The sequence below is a fragment of the Stegostoma tigrinum genome, chromosome 9 (assembly GCF_030684315.1).
Source record: "Stegostoma tigrinum isolate sSteTig4 chromosome 9, sSteTig4.hap1, whole genome shotgun sequence".
NCBI lineage: Eukaryota > Metazoa > Chordata > Chondrichthyes > Orectolobiformes > Stegostomatidae > Stegostoma > Stegostoma tigrinum.
Window position 1 is genome coordinate 97,845,830 of NC_081362.1, and position 20,209 is coordinate 97,866,038.

At 46.7% G+C, this 20,209-nt stretch overlaps 1 protein-coding gene across 2 annotated transcripts in view; it reads left to right on the forward strand.

Annotated features, from left to right (window-relative positions):
- LOC125455033 (uncharacterized) overlaps window positions 1–17,240 on the forward strand; it is a 45,152-nt gene extending 27,912 nt beyond the window's left edge. Inside the window, exons 1-2 of one of the 2 annotated variants that reach the window (XM_048536524.2) lie at window positions 3,720–3,895; window positions 12,759–17,240. In XM_048536524.2, coding sequence (XP_048392481.1) covers window positions 12,762–14,252 — 1,491 coding nt within the window. In that variant the 5' untranslated portion in view covers window positions 3,720–3,895; window positions 12,759–12,761 and the 3' untranslated portion in view covers window positions 14,253–17,240. Of the gene's footprint in view, window positions 1–3,719; window positions 3,896–12,758 lie in introns of those variants that run through there. The other variant, XM_048536526.2, reaches the window with a different exon arrangement.
- Window positions 17,241–20,209: the final 2,969 nt, after the last annotated feature.

Genomic DNA, 20,209 nt, shown 5'->3' on the forward strand with positions numbered 1-20,209 from the left:
TCCCCCCATCTCCCCCAACTCTCTCTCTATTCCCCCTATCTCCCCCTACTCTCTCTCTGTTCCCGACTCTCCCAACTCTCTCTCTATTCCCCCTATCTCCCCCCACTCTCTCTCTGTTCCCGACTCCACCAACTCTCTGTCTATTCCCGTCTTCCCCAACTCTCTCTCTATTCCCCCTACCTCCCCCAACTCTCTCTCTATTCCCCTAACTCCCCCAACTCTCTCTCTGTTCACCCTATCTCACCCCACACTCTCTCTATTCTCCCTATCTCCCCTACTCTCTCTCTATTCCCCCTATCTCCCCCAACTCTCTCTCTATTCCCCCTATCTCCCCTACTCTCTCTCTATTCCCCCTATCTCCCCCAACTCTCTCTCTAATCCCATCTCCCCCAACTCTCTCTCTATTCCCCCTATCTCCCCCAACTCTCTCTCTATTCCCCCTATCTCCCCCAACTCTCTCTCTATTCCCATCTCCCCCAACTCTCTCTCTATTCCCCCTATCTCCCCCTACTCTCTATCTGTTCCCGACTCTCCCAACTCTCTCTCTATTCCCCCTATCTCCCCCTACTCTCTCTCTGTTCCCGTCTCCCCCAACTCTCTCTCTATTTCCCCTAACTCCCCCAACTCTCTCTCTATTCCCTCTAACTCCCCCAACTCTCTCTCTGTTCACCCTATCTCACCCCTCACTCTCTCTATTCCCCCTATCACCCCTACTCTCTCTCTATTCCCCCTATCTCCCCCAACTCTCCCTATTTATTCCAGTTCCCTCTCCCCATCCCCCTCTCTGATGAAGGATCTAGGCCCGAAACGTCAGCTTTTGTGCTCCTGAGATGCTGCTTGGCCTGCTGTGTTCATCCAGCCTCACATTTTATTATCTTGGAATCCACCAACTCTCTGTCTATTCCCGTTTCCCCCAACTCTCTCTCTATTCCTCCTAACTCCCCCAACTCTCTCTCTATTCCCCCTAACTCCCCCAACTCTCTCTCTATTCACCCTTTCTCACCCCACACTCTCTCTATTCCCCCTATCTCCTCCTACTCTCTCTCTATTCCCCTATCTCCCCCAACTCACTCTCTATTCCCCCTATCTCCTCCTACTCTCTCTCTATTCCCCCTATCTCCCCCAACTCTCTCTCTATTCCCCCTATCTCCCCCAACTCTCTATTCCCGTCTCCCGCAACTCTCTCTCTATTCCCCCTACCTCCCCCAACTCTCTCTAATCACCCTATCTCCCCCAACTCTCTCTGTACTCCCCCTATCTCCTCCTACTCTCTCTCTATTCCCCTATCTCCCCGAACTCACTCTCTATTTCCCCATCTCCCCCAACTCTCTCTCTATTCCCGATTCCCCCAACTCTCTCTCTATTCCCCCATCTCCCCCAACACTTTCTCTGTTCCTGTCGCCCCCAATTCTCTCTATTCCCATCTCCCCAACTCTCTCTCTATTCCCCCTATCTCCCTCAACTCTCTCTCTATTCCCGATTCCCCCAACTCTCTCTCTATTCCCCCACCTCCCCCAACTCTCTCTATTCACCCTATCTCCCCCAACTCTCTCTCTATTCATCCTATCTCCCCCAACTCTCTCTATTCCCAACTCCCCCAACTCTCTCTCTATTCCCAACTCCTCCAACTCTCTCTCTATTCCCACTATCTCCCCCAACTCTCCCTCTATTCCCCCATCTCCCCCAACACTTTCTCTGTTCCTGTTGCCCCCAATTCCTCTATTCCCATCTCCCCAACTCTCTCTCTGTTCCCCCATCTCCCCCAGCTCTCTCTCTATTCCCCCTATCTCCCCCAGCTGTCTCTCTATACCTGTTTCCCCCAACTCTCTCGCTATTCCCGTCCTCCCCAACTCTCTCTCTATTTCCCCTATCTCCCCCAACTCTCTCTCTATTCCTGACTCCCCTAACTTTCTCTCTATGTTCACCACCCTGTCTCCCCCCACTCTCTCTATTCATCCCCCGTCTCCCCTGCTCTCTCTATTCACCACCCAGTTTCCCCCCCGCTCTCTCTATTCATCCCTCCTCTCCCCTGCTCTCTCTATTCACCACCCCGTCTCCCCCCCCAATTCTCTCTGTATTCACCACCCCATCTTCCCCCCACTCTCTCTCTCTATTCCCCCCATAACCCCCACTTTTTCTAATCCCCTGTCTCCCCCACTCTCTCTATTCCCCACATCTACCTCCACTCTCTCTATTCTCCTCCAGTATGCCCCTGCTTTCTCTCTATTCCCCCGTTGATGACCCCAACTCTCTTTCTATCACACCTGTTTCCACCCACTCTCTCTCTATTCCCTGTCTCTCCCCAATCTCTGTTCCCCCTTCTCCCTCTACTCTCTCTATTCCCCCCGATTCCCCCACTCTCTCAATTGCTCCATCTACCCCACTCTCTCTCTATTCCCCCCATATCCCCCCACACTCTATTCCCTGTCTCGCCCCACTCTCTCCATTCTGCCATCTCCCTCCACTGTCTCTCTATTCCCCCCCCCGTATCCCCCCACTCTCTCTCTATTCCCTGTCTCCCCCCACTTTCTCAATTCCCCCAACTCCCTCCACTCTCTCTCCATTTCCCACTGTCTGCCCCCACTCTCCCTCTCTATTCCTTCCTGTCACGCTGGACTTATCTGTAGGAACTTGCTCCGCTTTGGCCAGATCCTGTCTTATTTTATTAACGTCATCCTTCCCATAAGTGAGGAGCTTTATATCCACTCCATCGTTGTCCTCTTCCAGAACTTCTTTCAATCTCACTGAGTTATAGTGACTATCACTGAAAGGTTTTTTTAATAGTGATCTGTGGATGATGGCAATCTGGTTGCTAAGGGGACCCTGCAGCCTTCAGGACTCAGCATTAAGTTTCATCATTTTCAGGCCTGAACACACCCCATGCCCTGTCCCTGTCATCACACAGGATTCTATCATCCAGCTCGTTCTCTCTTCACCCTATCCACTTGCTCCTTCCCCCAGCCCATCATCGGAATTTGTACCTTTTTCAGAACAGCTACAGTAAGTTCTGCAGAGGGGCCACCAGACCCAAAGCATTTATCTGATTCTCCCTCGACAGAAGCTGCCAGACCTGCTGAGTTTCTCTTTGGTTTTTGTTTCACATTTATCACCTCCCCAACTTTGTTCTTGAAAGTTATTCCCAGCGCCATTGCCTAGGGCGTAGGAGACTGAGGAGTGACCTTATAGAGGTGCATAAAATCATGAGAGGCACAGATGAAGTAGAATAGCCAAGAGCTTTTCCCCACTGTAGGGGTGACTAAAACTAGAAGGCATAGGTTTAAGGAGACAGGACAGAGATACAAAAGCGACCAGAGGGACAATTTCTTTCACACAGCGGGTGGTACGTGTCTGGAACGGGCTGCCGGGGGTAGTGGTGGGGACGAGTACAATTTCGTCATTTAAGAAACATTTAGACAGGTACATGGATGGGTACTGTACGGGGGGATATGAGCCAAATGTAGGCAAATGGGACTAGATTAATTGTGGAAACTGGACGCATGGACAAGTTGGGCTGAAGGGCCTGTTTCCATGCTGTAGGCATCCAGGACTCTTCTAAAGGGCTTTCTATGAACTGTTTTTAAAAAGCTTTCCTTGATCTAGTTTAAGAATTCACTCACCAGTCCACTATCCCGTCATAACACCCAGATCCCGATTTCCTGCTCCATTGTTTCCTGTGATGAATCCAGACCAGGATTTGCACTTTTCCAATTGGCAAGGAAGTAAACTATCTAAGGAAAGACAGGATTGACCGTGAGGCCTGTTAACTCTGGCAGGAGAATAGGGTTTGTTTTTATACGCTGTGAAGTTTCAGGACGTTTAGCAAAGCTCTGGTCTTTTACCCAAACAGGCCAGAGAAAGGAGAAACAAGTAGAGCAACTGTTATCGCTTTGAAGAGGTAAGATTTATTTAGACATTTACTCAGACCAGACTTTTCCTTTGATTTGGTTCTTCATGTAGCTTCATGTTCAGTTTCACTTTCTGCTCCTGTTTGTATAAAATAACACCAAGGGTATTTATTGGGTGTAATCAGTGGGGTGCGGGTTCTCGGAATGGGCTGTGGTTGGACTAGTCTCGGGGCAGAAGCTCCTTGTCCCAAACTCCGGGAAGTGTCAGTCGAGCTACCCCCGGCCACATTCCGAGAGTTGCCTCATTCCAGGTGAGAGATAATGGGAACTGCAGATGCTGGAGATTCCAAGATAATAAAATGTGAGGCTGGATGAACACAGCAGGCCAAGCAGCATCTCAGGAGCACAAAAGCTGACGTTTCGGGCCTAGACCCTTCATTCCAGGTGAAAGCGCTGCCTCAGGGGCTCAGGCTCAGAGCAACTGCTGCAGCATCTCCCGGAGCACGCTGCTCAAAGTGGGGGGTGGGGGGGGCAAATTAGGGAAGGGGTATGCGGTGGGGGTTCGGGGAGAGGGGGCGCGGGGAGGGGATTCAGGGGGAGAGAGAGGAACTGGTTGGGGGGTGATTGGCGATGGTGGGTGAGGGATGAACAAGGCGGGGGTGGGGGGAGACACCATCTGACTTGCCCCGGTCCGACACAGCGTTACCAACAGCTGGGAGCAAGACAGGAACGAGGAGTGAGTGGGAGACAGCATCGATGACAGTTGGTGAAGGGAAGGAAGCCAAGTCCTGTGAAGGATGTACAAACATTGCAGGACCGCACAGCAGTGATTGTTTCATTGGAGAGTTTGAAAGGGTGGAATGTTTGTACTGGGCAGATAGTGAGTATCTGCTAAAATCAGGAACAAAAACAAAGTTTGCTGGAAAAGCTCAGCAGGTTCTGAGGAAGGGTCTCCGGGCCTGCAGCATTAACTCTCTCTTTTCTCCTGGCATGCTGTTTCGTGAAGAAAATATCAGAGTTAACGTTTTGGACCCAGTTCCGAGGAAGGGTCACTGGACCCGAAACGTTAACTCAGATTTTCTCCTCACAGACGCTGCCCGACCTGCTGAGCTTTTTCAGCAACTGCTGCTTTTGATCCCGATTTGCAGCGTCTGCAGTTCTTTAGGTTTTTAACCAGTTAAAATAAGTCACAGATATCTGATCAATATCAGTTATTAAACTCAGGTGTACATGAACTATTAGCAGTATTAGCCCAGGGTTGGTAACAAGGCATTTATCCAAAGTTGAAGTTTAAACAAGACAGTTCGTGGATTTTTAAAAATTCACTCTTCGGGCGTTGCTGGCTGGGCCAGTGTTTATTGCCTGTCCCTAGTTGCCCCCTTGAGAAGGTCGGGGTGAGCTGCCCTCTTGAACTGCTCTAGTCCACATGCTGTAGCCTGAAAAACAGTGCCCTTAGGGAGGGATCTCCAGGATTTTGACCCAGCGACAATGAAGGAACAGCGATATATAAACCGAGTCAGGATGGTGAGTCACTCGGAGGGGAAGTCGGTGTTCCCATGTATCCTCTACCCTTGCCCTTGTAGATGGAACTGTTTGTGGGTTTGGAAGGTGCTGCCTGAGGATCTTTGAGCTTCTGCAGTGCATCCTGTAGACAGTACACACTGCTGCTACTGAGCGTCAGTGGTGTTGGAGTGAATGCTTGTGGATGTGCTGATCAAGCGGCTGCTTTTTCCTGGATGGTCTCAAGCTTCCTGAATGTTGTTGGGGCTGCCCCCATCCAGGCAAGTAGGAAGTGTTCCATCACACTCCTGACTTGTGCCTTGTAGATGGTGGACAGGCTTTGGGGAGTCAGAAGGTGAGTTACTCGCTGCAGTATTCCCAGCCTCTGATCTGCTCTTGTAACCGCTGTGTTTATGGGGTGAGTCCAGTTGAGTTTCTGGTCAATGGTAACCCCCAGGATGTTGACTTTGGGGGATTCAGTGATGGTAACACCATTGAATGTTGAGGGTTGATGGTTAGATTATCTCTTATTGGTGATGGTCATAGCCTGGTATTTGTGTGGCGTGAATGTTTTTTGCCACTTAGAGTTCTAGAGTCATAGAGATGTACAACGTTGAAACAGACCCTTTCGTCCAACTTGTCTGTGCTGATCACATATCCGAAGCAAATCTAATCTCATTTGCCAGCATTTGGCCCATATCCCTGTAAATCCTTCCGATTCGTAAAGCCGTACAGGTGCCCATTTTGTCATTGTATCAGCCTCCATCACTTCCTCTGGCAGCACATTCTATAAATGCATCAGGGCCTGTGTGAAAAGTTGCCCCTTTAGGTTCCCTTTAAATCTTTCCGCTCTCACTTTAAACCTATGCCCCTCTAGTTTTGGACTCACCCACCCTAAGGAAAGACCTTGTCCATTTGCCCTATCCATGCCCCTCATGATTTTATAAACCTCTATAAGATCAGCCCTCATCCTCCAAACTCCAGGGGAAATAGCCCCATCCTCCCCCTATGGCTCTCATCCTCCAAACTCCAGGGGAAATAGCCCCATCCTCCCCCTATGGCTCCCATCCTCCAAACTCCAGGGGAAATAACCCCATCCTCCCCCTATGGCTCTCAGCCTCCAAACCTGGTGACATCCTTGCAAATCTTTTCTGATCCCTTTCAAGTTCACAACGTCCTTCCTATAGAAAAGTACAGCACAGTACAGGCCCTTCAGCCCACAATGTTGTGCCGTGGAATAATCCTAATCCAAAAATATAATAACCTAACCTACATTCCCCTCAATTCACTGCTGTCCATGTGCATGTCCAGCAGTTTCTTAAATGTCACTAATGACTCCGCTTCCACGACTTCCACTGGTAAACTATTCCATGCGCTCACAACTCTCTAGCTGGAAGACCAGAATTGTACACAGTATTCCAAACCTAGTTATTGTCCAGACCTTGTTGCGTTTGAACACGGACTGCTTCAGTATCTGAGGAGTCACGAATGGAGCTGATTGTGTATCATTGGCGAATATCACCACTTCTGACCGAATGATGGAGGGAAGGTCATTGCTGAAGCAGCTGAGGATGGTTGGGCCGAGGACTCTACTCTGAGGAACCCCATCAGGGATGTCCTGGAGCTGAGATGATTGACCTCCCACAACCACAACCGCCTCCCTATGTGTCAGGTCTGACTCCAACCACCGAGAGATTACCCCCCGATACCCACTGATTCCAGTTTTGCCAGGGCTCCTTGATGCCACACTTGGTCGAATGCAGCCTTGATATCAAGGGCTGTCACTCTCACCTCACCCTCTGGAATTCAGCTCTTTTGTCCATGTTTGAACCGAGGCTGTAATGAGGTCAGGAGCTGAGTGGCCCTGGCGGAACCCAAACTGGGCGTCACTGGGCAGGTTATTGCTGAGCAGGTGCTGCTCGATAGCTCTGTTACTGACACCTTCCATCACTTTACTGATGATCAAGGGGAGACTGATGGGGCAGTAATTGGCCGGTTAGATTTGTCCTGCTTTTTGTGTACAGGACATATCTGGACAATTTCCCACATGACCAGGTAGATCCCAGTGTTGTAACTGTACCAGAAAAGCTTGGCTAGGGGAGCGGCAAGTTCTGGAGCATAAGTCTTCAGTACTATTGCTGGAATGTTGTCAGGACCCATAGCCTTTGCAGTATCCAGTGTCTCCCACTGTTTCCTGATTTCACGTGGAGTGAATCGAATTGGCTGAAGACTGGCATCTGTATCCCATTTAGCACGGTGATAGTACCACACAACAGAATCGAATTTATTCTCAATATGAAGGCAGGACTTCGTCTCCACAAGGAATGTGTGAAGGTCACTCTCACTGATACTGTCATGGACAGATGCACCTGCAGCTGGCCGATTGGTAAGGATGGGGTCAAGTAAGTTTTTTTTCCCTCCTGTTGGTTCCCTCACACCTGCTGCAGACCCAGTCTAGCAGCTATGTCCATTAGGACCCTACCAGCTCGATCAGTCGTGCTGCTGCCGAGCCAGTCTTGGTGGTGTTCAGTGAAATCCCCCACCCAGAGGACATTTTGTGCCCTTACCAGCCTCAGTGCTTCATCTAAGTAACGTTCAACATGGAGGAGAACTGATTTATCAGCTGAGGGGGGGACAATGTGAGGTAGTCAGCAGGAGGTTTCCTTGCCCCATCTTTAACCTGAAGCCACGAGACGTCCTGGGGTTAGGATGAAGGGGTTGAGGCAGGGTAAAATGGAACTAAAAGCTAACAGGGAAAGCACAAACATAACAATGGGCAATATTTCAGGAGCAGATGCTTCTGGTAAAGCTGGGTACATCCCAAGAAGGGGGAATGTTTAGAGAAACAATGCCAAGACTTAGAGAATATGATAAAATAGAAAAACTAGGGAAATAATCCCTGTGAAGTGAATTCTTCAAATTGAGAGCCAGGCCAATTATAATGTAAGAATACAAAGTGTGAGGCTGGATGAACACAGCAGGCCAAGCAGCATCTCAGGAGCACAAAAGCTGATGTTTCGGGCCGAGACCCTTCATCAGAAAAGGGGGATGGGGAGAGGGTTCTGGAATAAATAGGGAGAGAGGGGGAAGTGGATCGAAGATGGATAGAGGAAAAGATAAGTGGAGAGGAGAGTAGAGGTGGGGAGGGGATAGGTCAGTCTGGGGAGGGCGGACAGGTCAAGGGGGTGGGATGAGGTTAGTAGGTAGGAAATGGAGGTGCAGCTTGAGGTGGGAGGAGGGGATGGGTGAGAGGAAGAACAGGTTAGGGAGGTAGGGACGAGCTGAGCTGGTTTTGGGATGCGGTGGGGGGATGGGGACCAGCTGGGTTGGTTTTGGGATGCGGTGGGGGGATGAGGACGAGCTGGGCTGGCTTTGGGATGCGGTGGGGAAGATGGGGATGAGCTGGGCTGGTTTTGGGATGCGGTGGGGGGAGGGGGGATTTTGAAGCTTGTGAAGTCCACATTGAAACCATTGGGCTGCAGCGTTCCCAAGCGGAATATGAGTTGCTGTTCCTGCAACGTTCGGGTGGCATCATTGTGGCACTGCAGGAGGCCCATGATGGACATGTCGTCTGAGGAATGGGAGGGGGAGTTAAAATGGTTCGCGACTGGGAGGTGCAGTTGTTTATTGCGAACCGAGCGTGGGTGTTCTGCAAAGTGGTCCCCAAACCTCCGCTTGGTTTCCCCAATGTAGAGGAAGCCACACCGGGTAAAGCGGATACAGTATACCACGTTGGCAGATGTGCAGGTGAACATCTCCTTAATATGGAAAGTCATCTTGGGGCCTGGGATGGGGGTGAGGGAGGAGGTGTGGGGGCAAGTGTAGCACTTCCTGCGGTTGCAGGGGAAGGTCCCGGGTGTGGTGGGGTTGGAGGGCAGTGTGGAGCGGACAAGGGAGTCGTGGAGAGAGTGGTCTCACCGGAAGGCAGACAAGGGTGGGGATGGAAAAATGTCTGTGGTGGGGTTGGATTGTAGATGGCAGAAGTGTCGGAGGATGATGCGTTGTATCCGGAGGTTGGTGGGGTGGTATGTGAGGACGAGCGGATCCTCTTTTGGCGGTTATTGCTGGGGCAGGGTGTGAGGGATGAGTTGCGGGAAATGCGGGAGAAACAGTCGAGGGCGTTGTCGACCACTGCGGTGAGCAAGTTGCGGTACTGGAAGAACGTGGACATCTGGGATGTGCAGGAGTGGAATGCCTCATCCTGGGAGCAGATGTGGCAGACGCAAAGGAATTGGGAATAGGGGATGTAATTTTTTCAGGAGGGTGGGTGGGAGGAGGTGTACTGTAGGTAGCTGTGGGAGTTGGTGGGCTTGAAATGGACATCAGTTTCTAGATGGTTACCTGAGATGGAGACAGAGGGGTCCAGGAAGGTGAGGAATGTGTTGGAGATGGTCCAGGTGAACTTGAGGTTGGGGTGGAAGGTGTTGGTGAAGTGGATGAACTGTTCTTGCTCCTCTTGGGAGTACGAGGCGGCACCGATACAGTCATCAATGTAATGGAGGAAGAGGTGGGGTTTAGGGCCAGTGTAGATACGGACGAGGGACTGTTCAACGAACCCACAAAGAGGCAGGCACAGCTTGGGTCCATGCGGGTACCCATGGCCACCCCCGTTGTCTGTAGGAAGTAGGAGGAATCGAAAGAGAAGTTGTTGAGGGTGAGGACGAGTTTGGCCACGCGGATGAGGGTGTTGGTGGAGGGGGACTGTTCGGGCCTGCGGGACAGGAAGAAGTGGAGGGCCTTGTTCTTGGCCTAATGTCTCAGAGCAATTATAATGTGTTGAGGTGAGAGATGAAGGAAAAAATGACTGGCAAAAATGCAGTAATGAGATCATGGGTAATCTGTGGCCTCACTCTGTATACCTGCCCATGGCCGATATGCCCTAATATCTTTGCTGAACAAAAAATGTATCTCTCTCAGATTTAAAATTAACAACTGATCCAGCATCCACTGCCATTTGTGGAAGAGAGTTCCAACACTATACCACCCTCTGTGAGTCGAAGTGCTTCCTAACATCACTCCAGAACAGTCTGGCTCTAATTCTCAGACTATTCTCTACTCAGAACCAGTAGAAATTGTTTATCTTTATCTACACTCTCTTTTCCTGTTAATATCTGGTGATGACCTCAATCAGATCACCTCTTAACCTTCTAAGTTCTAAAGAAAACTTGCCTAATTTGTATAATCTGTTCTTATAAGATAAACCCTGAAATCCAGGTATCATTCTTGTAAACCTCCATTGCACTCCTTCCAAGGCCAATATCCTTTCTAAATAGTAGTGCTGAGATCTGCTCATAGTGTTCTAAGTGGGATCTAACCAGGACTTTATGTAGTTAGTGTAACTTCTGCATCCTTGTACTCCAGTCCCCTCAATACAAAGGTCAGCATTCCATTAGCGTTCTTGATTGTTACATTTTACAGATCTCTGCACCTCAGTGTCCAATGTGCCATTGGTTATCCACTGTAATTAACTTCCAACCATCTAGATAATGCCCTAATCTATCCTATCCTGGTCCAAAATGGGTAACCTCACACTTGGATGCATTGAACTCCACCTGCTACAGTTTTGCTCATTCACTGTCAGTATCCTTTTGTAATTTTAGGCTGTCACCTACATTGTCCACAGTGCCACCCAACTTTGTCATCAGCAAATTTGGACAAATGACTTTCTACATCATTATCCAAGTTACTCATAAATGACAAGAACAATTGAGACCCCAACACAGATCCCTGTGGGACACCACTGATCACATCCTGCCAATTTGAGTAGCTACCCATTAGTGTAGTTTCTGTTACCTGCTGCTCAACCGATTTTCTACCCATGTCAGTAATTTGCCCTCAATTCCTTGGGCTTCTACTTTAGTTAAGTCTCTTACATGGGACTTTATCAAATGCCATTGGGAAGTCCATATAAACAACATCTATAGACATTCCCTGAGTGCTAACAGTCACCTCTTCAAAAAATTCAGTGAAGTTCGTCAAACATGACCAACTGTGCTGAATCCCTGCTGGTTCTCCCTGATAAAATGAAAATGTTTAGTGTTCTGTTGATTATGGACTCCAATTTCCCCAAATTCTCCCACCACAGATGTTTGGCAACCTGGTCTGTAATTCCTAGTTTTCCTAGAACATAGACCATAGAACAGTACAGCACAGTTCAGGCCCTTCAGCCCACGATGTTGTGCCGACCTATTATCCTACTAAGGTCAATCTACCCTGCACACCCTACATTTTACTATCCTCCATGTGCCTATCCAAGACTTGTTTAAAAGTCTCTAAAGTATCTGATTCCACTACCACTGCCAGCAACTCATTCCACAGGCCCACCAACTCTCTGTGTGAAGACCATTCTTTCTCCCTTCTGTAAAAATGGACTCTCTTATCCCTTTATAAAGTGTGTAAGGATAATCCTAGAGACTACAAGCCAGTTGCATTAATGCCAATGTTGTCTAGGATTTTCGGAAATAATTGCTGTGGAGGATATCAAGTTGATTGTTCTGTTGAAGTAACCGGGAGGTTGACAAAGGGAATGTGGTGGATATTGGTAAATCGGATTTTAAGAAAGTGTTTAACAAAGTGCCATACAATAGAATTCACAGTTAGATATAGCTAACCAACCTGGTGTCATTATACTCCTCCAGAGCAGGTGGGACTTGAAGCTAGAACTCCTGGCTCAGAGGTGTGGACACTATTGCTGTGCCATAAGAGCCTGAACTTAGGCTCAAAGAATGGAAGGGTCAGTCTTCAACAGGACAAAACAAAGGCTTAAGGATAGAAAGGAAGGTGTGGCCATTGATTGTTTGGGACTGAAATGATTGATGTTCCCTAAGGATCAGTATTACCATCGCTGCTTTTTGGGTTATGTGAAAGAAATGGATGTTGGGCTGGAGTAACATTTCAACATGTATCAATGATACCAATCATGAGGACTGGCAAACAGTGAGAATCGATGACAACTGGACACAAAGGTGAGCAGATTAGACAGAAGGGGGCAGGTCGAATGGATGTGTGGAGGAGTATGAGCTGAGGGATTGACACAGAAGGGAAGTGCTGACCTGGGGTTCATGTGCACCTGTCTCTGGAGGTACATGACATTGTGAGAGTGTGATTTGCAAAGTATCTGCTATCTTGAGCTACATGACCTGGAGTACAAATGCAGAGTAGTTCAGTTGAACCTTTATAAAGCTCCTGGTAAGGTGGCAAATAGAGTATTGTATCCTGGAGAAAGTTAGAAAGAATGTAAGGGTCCTTGTGGTGGTGGGGAGGGGTGGGGCAGGGGTTATGGAGAGGGGACATTTCCCAGAAAGGTTCCAGGCATTGTGAGTTTTAGCTGCAACATTAGATTGGAAAAGTCAAGGCTGTTTATCTCAGCAAAGAATGTCTGATTTCTCATCACTGTGCTCTTCCTCACTGCAGGCAATGTCAGCAATGTCCGACAAGCAATCCCAGCTCCCAGATGAAGGGCAAATTTCTAACTACTTTCAACTGATGGTGCAGTCGGAGGTTAATGTGGAGAAATTTTTGTTACCAACAATTGCATGTGTCACTAATTTAAGTGACCTAGTGCGACAGGTTAGAAAGATAAATGATGTTAAACTGAAGCCAAGCAATACAGACAAGAAATCCTTGTTTCCAAATCCAGAGTCGTTCAAGAGTTGCCTGATGAAGCTTTGCAATGAAACCGTAAACTCACTTGATGAGACCAGCAATAACTTGCTTAAAATCCGGAATAGTTGTAAAGGTATTACTAACCACCTGGAGAACTTCCTAAAAGCACAAGCATCAAATCAACCCTCTGACAAGCAGCTGAACAGCATTCAGACTTGTGCAATTCGATGCAAGGAGAAAGCAGATTCAGTGGAACAGAAGCTCTTCAGTCTGAGTGGTCTTTACTGTGAGCTCCTGGAGAGGTGTGCAGATTCCCAGATTGCCAGTCAGGATAAACTGGAAGAAATAAGGGAATTCCTGGGAAAAGCCAGTGAAAGGAATATGGCAATAAAGAAGGCAAAGAGTGAGTTAGACAATGAATGGAGTCAAGTCTCCCAAGGACGTGAGGAAGTCCTCAATAAATATGCGGATGTGAGCTCCAGTGCTCACGTTGATGAGTTTTGTGTGGAAGGTCTGAAGAAAATGAAGGAGATGCTCCCTGAAATTGTGGATTTTTTCAGTAAAGTGACCAATCCAGTACAGCTGGCAGTGGAGCTGGGGAAAGGGTTAGTGTTTCTCACAAAACTGATAGCTGATCTCTCCGGCAAAGGATCTTCAGAATCAAACTTGGAAATCAGTAAGTTCCTCAGCATGGTTCGAGAACAGGCAGACCAGAAGATCAAAGAAGTAAAATGCGAGCTGGAGAAGTCACAAAGTAAGTATAAAGATTGTTATGAAAATATGAAACGTTTGGATGCAGAGAGTGAACAACTATCAAGAGCGATACAGGGCACTCAGTCCCAGGAGGAGGCCGTCAAGACCAACCTACAGCTGATGGTTGAAGGCCTGGAGGTACTTGGGAACATCCAATCCAACTGGTCAGATATGATCAAATTCATTCAATGCGTCCCCAAGCTAACTGAAAGTTTCCTGAAGACATTTGCCCAGTTTGGTAGTAACGCTGAAGGAATCCCAGAGTGTGCTCCAGAGATTTTAGCCAGCAATCAGATCCAAGTGTCCCAGGCAGTCAGCATCATGAACATCATTGAGAAAGTGTCTGAAACCTATGTGCAGATTTATGAGGATTACCTTCAAACTCCGCTGCGTGACCTGAGCTCATTGCTGGGTGGACAGGGCTCAGACAGCAAGTTTAATGATATTCAGAGAAAATGTGAAACAGCAAAAGAGAAAATACGTGATCGGGTCACTCAGAAACAAGAAGCATTTACCAAGAATGGGACTGAAGCTATTAAAAAACTCTGATTTGCTGAAATAAGAAAATCAATTTCAGAAATAGGAGCCAGAGTCAGTCAGTCAGTCAGTCAGTCAATCATCCTTCTCAATCCCAGATCCTGCTCCGCCACTCAATGTGCTGATCTTCTGCCTCTGTTCATTGACCTGTCTGTTCCAATATCATGACCAACAGTCACACTGAGGAGACACTTTATCTGCGTTTGTGATGCATTCTGCAAAGACGGAGACCAGACTGCAGACAGTACTCCAGGTGTGGGCGTCACGAAGGCTGTCTATAATTGGAGCAAGACATCTGTACTCATGTACTGTAACCCCATTACAATAAGGACCACTATGCCTGTGCCTTCCTCATTCATCACTGCCTCCCTGATGGCATTACATTTCCTATAAGAACACACCCAGATCCTTTTCAATATGAACATTTACAACATTCACACATTTTAAACAAATTAGCCTGCTTCACTGTTTTCAAAGCTCCTTCATATGTCACATCCTTGCCTATTCAGTAATTTGTACATATCTGCTTGTAGCCTCTCTGCCTTCATTACATACAATCCCTCCTTGTTTAATAAGTACTAATTTTGCATTTGTTTTTCCAAAAGAATTTGCATTGATTTTGTGCCTTTCAAAACTACAAATCTTCCCAAAATACATTACAGACAATTAGGGTGTATGTATGGAGCTTTCAGGCCAGGGGAATTTCAAAGAATGGGAGGTGATGTCCTTGGAATGTTTCCAGGCCTGAGGGTGGGGGATCTTGACAGGGTAAATGCTGGAAAGATGTTTCCTGTCCTGAAGGAGTCTAGAACTGGTTAACAAGAAGGGGCTCTGATTTGGGACAGAGGTGAGGAGGAATTTCTTCTCTGATGGATTTTTGGAATTCTTCACTCCTGAGAGCAGTGCATTTGTGGGTTCAAGGCTGAGTTAAAACAGATTTTGGATCAAGAAACAAAACAAATGGCAAGGGAGAGAGACAGGACACAGAAGACAAATCCAAAATCAGATCAAACATGATCTTAGGAAATCATCAAGTAAGCTCAAAGGACCAAGCGGTCTACTGGGACTCCTATTTCTTAAGATGTGAATTCAGAAGCAAATTAAAATGCTGGGAATTTAAAACCTACCTAAATGGGCAGACTTTCTAACCATCTCATTAAAAGTTGGTATCTTCACCACTGTGGCGTTTCCTCAGTGCTAATCCTCTGTCAGTGCAGTACATCCTCTTTGTCATCATTTATCTGTATTACAAACAACAGAAGTCCCAGCACTGATCCCTTTGGAATAACACAGGTCACAGACCTCCAGTCAGAAAAACATCCCTCCACAGATATCCTCTGTCTTCTATGGCCAAGCTAGTTTTGTATTCAACTTACCAGCTCACTGTGGATCCCCTGTGACTTAATCTCCTTGATCATTCTCCCATGAGGAGGATACCTGGATGGTTCATTTTAAAGAAGTCAATAAAAGGGAAGAGGAACTTTTTTTTAGTATGGCATTTCTTGGAAATCACATGGTTCCAGACAATTGTTGGTGCTGGTTACTCTGAATTGCCTTCAGCGAAGACATCTGTTTCTTTTTTAATGGGGCTTTATGCCTGTTCTATTTAAATAGTGTTCTGCTGTCTTGGATTTTCAGTTGGGGAAAGTGCTGGAAGAAAGGAGCTGCTCAGCTTGAGCCTTCTGTATCAGCAGCAGCGTTCTGGTGGATCCCATGCGACACCTGATTACCCACTGAGCCTGCACAGGAAACAGAATGAAGGATTTTTACCAATGACCTTTCAGGAGGCAAAGGTCCCTGAGGCATAGGCTCAGCTTGGAGACTACGTGTGCCAGGACCCCACATCAGCTCCCACTCTGTGCTGCCTACAAGACTGCGTACTCAGCCCCTTACTGTACTCATTATATCCCTTAAAACTGTGTGGCCAAATTCGCCTTGAACTCCATTTGCAAGTTTGCTGATGACACCATCATAGTGGGTCGGATTTCAAACAATGACGAGACAGAATATGGGAAAGAGATTGAGTATTCAGTGGCAAGGTGTAAAGATAACAATCTCTCCCTCAATATCAGCAAAACAAAGTAGCCGGTCAGCAACTTCAGGAAACAGAGTGGACGAGACAGCCCTGTCTGTAGCAATAGTGCTGTGGAGTAGGAGGTCAAAAGCTTCAAGTTCCTAGGGGTAACAATCACTGATGATCTGTCTTTGTCCATCCACGTCAATGCTCTAGTCATGAAAACACACCAACACCTCTACTTCATCAGGAGGCTAAGGAAATCCAGCATTTCAGTAAGGACTCTTACCAATTTGTATAGATGCACTATAGAAAACATTCTGTCCAGATGCATACAGCATGGCTTGGCACCTGCTCTGCTCAGAACTGTTAAGAAATTACAGAGAGTCATGAATACAGCCCAGTCCATCATGGAAACCAGCCTTCCTTCCATTGCCTCTGTCTATACTTGCCACTGGTTCAGGAAAGCAGCCAACATCATCAAAGACCCCACCACCACCCTGGTTATACTGTCTTCCCCATCCTCGTCCAACGGGCAGCGGATACAAAAGTTTGAAAACACATACTAACAGATTTAAGAACATCTTCTTCCCTGCTGTTATCAGCCTTATGAATGGACAGCTCATATATTAGAGTTGATCTTTCTCTGTAGCTGTAACACTATATTCTGCATCCTGTTACCCTGATGTACTTATGTAAAGTATGATTTGTCTGGATGGCACGTAATACAATGCTAATCACTGGATCTCTTGTACATGTGACGATGAATCAAATTTAAAAAAAACCCTGAACATCTCAAACTTTTTTTGCCTTTGAGAGCTAAAGTTTATTGGTCAAAGTGTATCTTCTCAAAATGAATCTTTCCTGTTAGAAATTCATTTTTGCCCCTTTTCATGCTGTGAATCGATGTCTGTTTGTGTGGGTGCTCTTGAGTTTATTTCAAGAAAGCATTTGTATATTCATCCAATAAACTGTGTGTTAACCAATTCTGCATCTTCATGGAATAAATTTTGATTGAACAAACATTCATGTGTTTTTAAAGAAATCTGTTTGGGAAATCTTTCAAATTATGAGTACAGGGAAAGCACATACTTGCCTTTTGCAAAGGTATTAAAAAGAGTGGATCCAATTAGGGACACAACAGGGAATTTACATGAGGATGAGGGAACGGCTGAGGTGTTAAATTAATACTTTACAACAGTCTTCCGAAAACAGGAAGATGCTACCCAGGCCATGGTGGGGTCGGTGGGGACCTCTGTCACTGAACCATGTGTGAGCGAACAATACACTGATACCCTATGGAGACACATTAGATGTTAGCACCACGTCTCGCTTGGGATTGTAGTAGGCCAACACCTTAGACAATGATAGGTGCTTTTTTCATTTCCCGAAATGCGAGGTCTTGGCCGTGAGGCCATCTCCAAGGCTGACTGTTTTTTCAAGAGCAGGTGTAAGGCAGCCAGGCTGGAGGACAGGTTCTGTATGAACTTTCCATCATAATTCACCAGTGCAAGGTAAGACCGAAACTGTGGTACAATGTGGGAGCCAGGGAACTCGGATCACCCTCACTTAAAAAGCCAACAGGTGTAACCCGGTCTTGTTGGCTCTGTAGCACAAATAGGTCACTTGGGTGGGGGGAGGGCGGTTCCTGGAACACACATTTCTTCCTCCCAAGGCGTATGGCTGCCTTGGAGAACCATCTAAAAACTATTACCCAATTCTCTAAATGTATTTTATTGGTCTTCCTTGTTATTAGCATATCTTCCAGATAATTGGCAACCTGGGGTACACATTATAAAATGTTCTCCATCATTCACCATCAAATACTCCAAAAGACAGTCTTGTATACTGGTACAAACCCTAATGAGTGACATTTGTTGCATATTTCTTGGAACCTTTACCTGATTGCAATTCAAAGTACACATGGCTCATGTTTGGGAAGGACAGAGCCTGCTCCCACCACCCCTGTCAGCTTTGTGTATAAATCCTCTATGCCAGGGATTGGGTATTTATCTCCTGTGAAAAGTGATTTAGCGTTTGTTTAAAATCTCCACAAAGACATACCAACCCATTGGGCTTCACTATCAGCATGACCGGTGTTGCCCGTTCCGCAAACTGGACTGGTTTGATTATTCCTTCACTTTCTGGCCTCCTGATTTCTGCCTCTACTTTTGGCACTGGCTGGGCCTTGCAGAATCCTGAATTTGCTTCCTGGTCAATATGTAAAGGGACCTTGGCTCATTTGATAGTCCCTCAACCTTCCTGAAAAACTGCCGTGTATTTAATTAAGACTTCATTCAGGCATCCATTTTCTAATCAAAAATATTGAGCTAATCCAGGTGAATCAATCATTCTCAACCAATTCCACCCCATCTAGCTTAGGCCTGAGCCTTATAATACAATCAGTGGTGACTGAACCAGCTGCATCTCCTAAGAGACTGGAACTGAAATTGTACCCTTAACCAGTACAGGCTGCCTGGTACAGGTTCTCAGTCCGGACAAGGGCTTGAGTGCAGAGTGTGTTTTGTTAAATTCTGGTTCTGTAATCACTGATACAGCCACAACCAGTGTCGACATCCATTAGAACCAGGTGACCATTTAATCAGACCTTTATTTTTATTGGTTCAGAGATTCTGATGAAGGGTCTAGGCCTGAAATGTCAGCCTTCCTGCTCCTAAGAGGCTGCTTGGCCTGCTGCGTACATCCAGCTCCACACCTTGTTATCTTGTTTATTTTTATTGGTTCTGGTTTGGATGTTGCTGAGCAATTTAACTGTTCCAAACTGGACATAGGTGGACTTCCCAGGATGAGCACTCTCCTGGATACCGGCCTTTTGAGTTCTCTTACTCTATTTAGGTCTCGTTAGACTCCTTTACCATCTCAAGTCCACATTGTAGCAGCTTCTACAATGGCTTACTGGCCTGGATTCCAAAGAAACTTTTAACAATTTGGCCAAGGCTTGGCTTTGTTTTGGGGTTTTGCTGTGGGCTGACCTAGAGTACCTGTGTTCAGGATATGTCCTGAATGAGGCTATGCAACTGCTTTCACTTGATTGGTGTTCCCCAAGCTCAGTCGGCCTGATGAGGTGTCCACTTGCGTCAGAATACCCTGCAGCTCAGCCGCTCCATTTGCTGCATTTTCTAATGTAGAAACCAGTTGTGGCGCCTTTTGAAGGTCCAGTTGGGCTTCAGCTAGTAGCCGCTTTTATATCATCAATCCTCCACGTGCCAAACGGTCTCTCAACAGCCCAAAGTCACATTCCTCTTCCAGTCATCTTAATCTAGTTAAAAATCCTGACACAGGTTCCACTAGTTCTTGAACTGCAGAGTGAAATTGATGGTGTCTCAGAATTAGAGGCAGCTTGGGCTCTAATATGCCTTAATTAAATCCGTCAACTCTCAAAAATGTTTAATATCTGGGGCCTTAGGAAACATTAGTATCCTAATAACTGAAAAAGCTGCAGGTCCGCAAGTTGTCAGGAGAATTACTTATTTCTTTTCATTTGTCCCAATGTCATTTGCTCAGAAGACATTAAAAACCATATTGCTCCATTTCTGCTCCCTTATGGTAGAAAGTACACATTGTAACTCTGCATTTTTAGTGGAGGAATTTTACTCTTTCTTCTACATACTGGAGAAAGTCTTCAACGGCAGGATCAGACAAGCCAAGTAACTTCCCAAGTAACAGCATGATACCAGAAATGTTTATCCAACTCAAAGGCGACTGTTGTGAGCAAATTTATTCAGGAGCCTATTTTTGTCTCTCATCACCACTGAAATAACTTCACAAAAACCAGTCTCCCAGAATCAGATCACCTTTTATTTGCACATATATAGGACTTAATATTGGTCTGGCTTTATCAGAGCCAGCTTTCGGAGTGAACAGGGTGTCTGACCCTCTTGTTTGCATCTGTCAGGCAGGGTTCCCTAATTGGACCAGGTTAAGTGCCCCAATC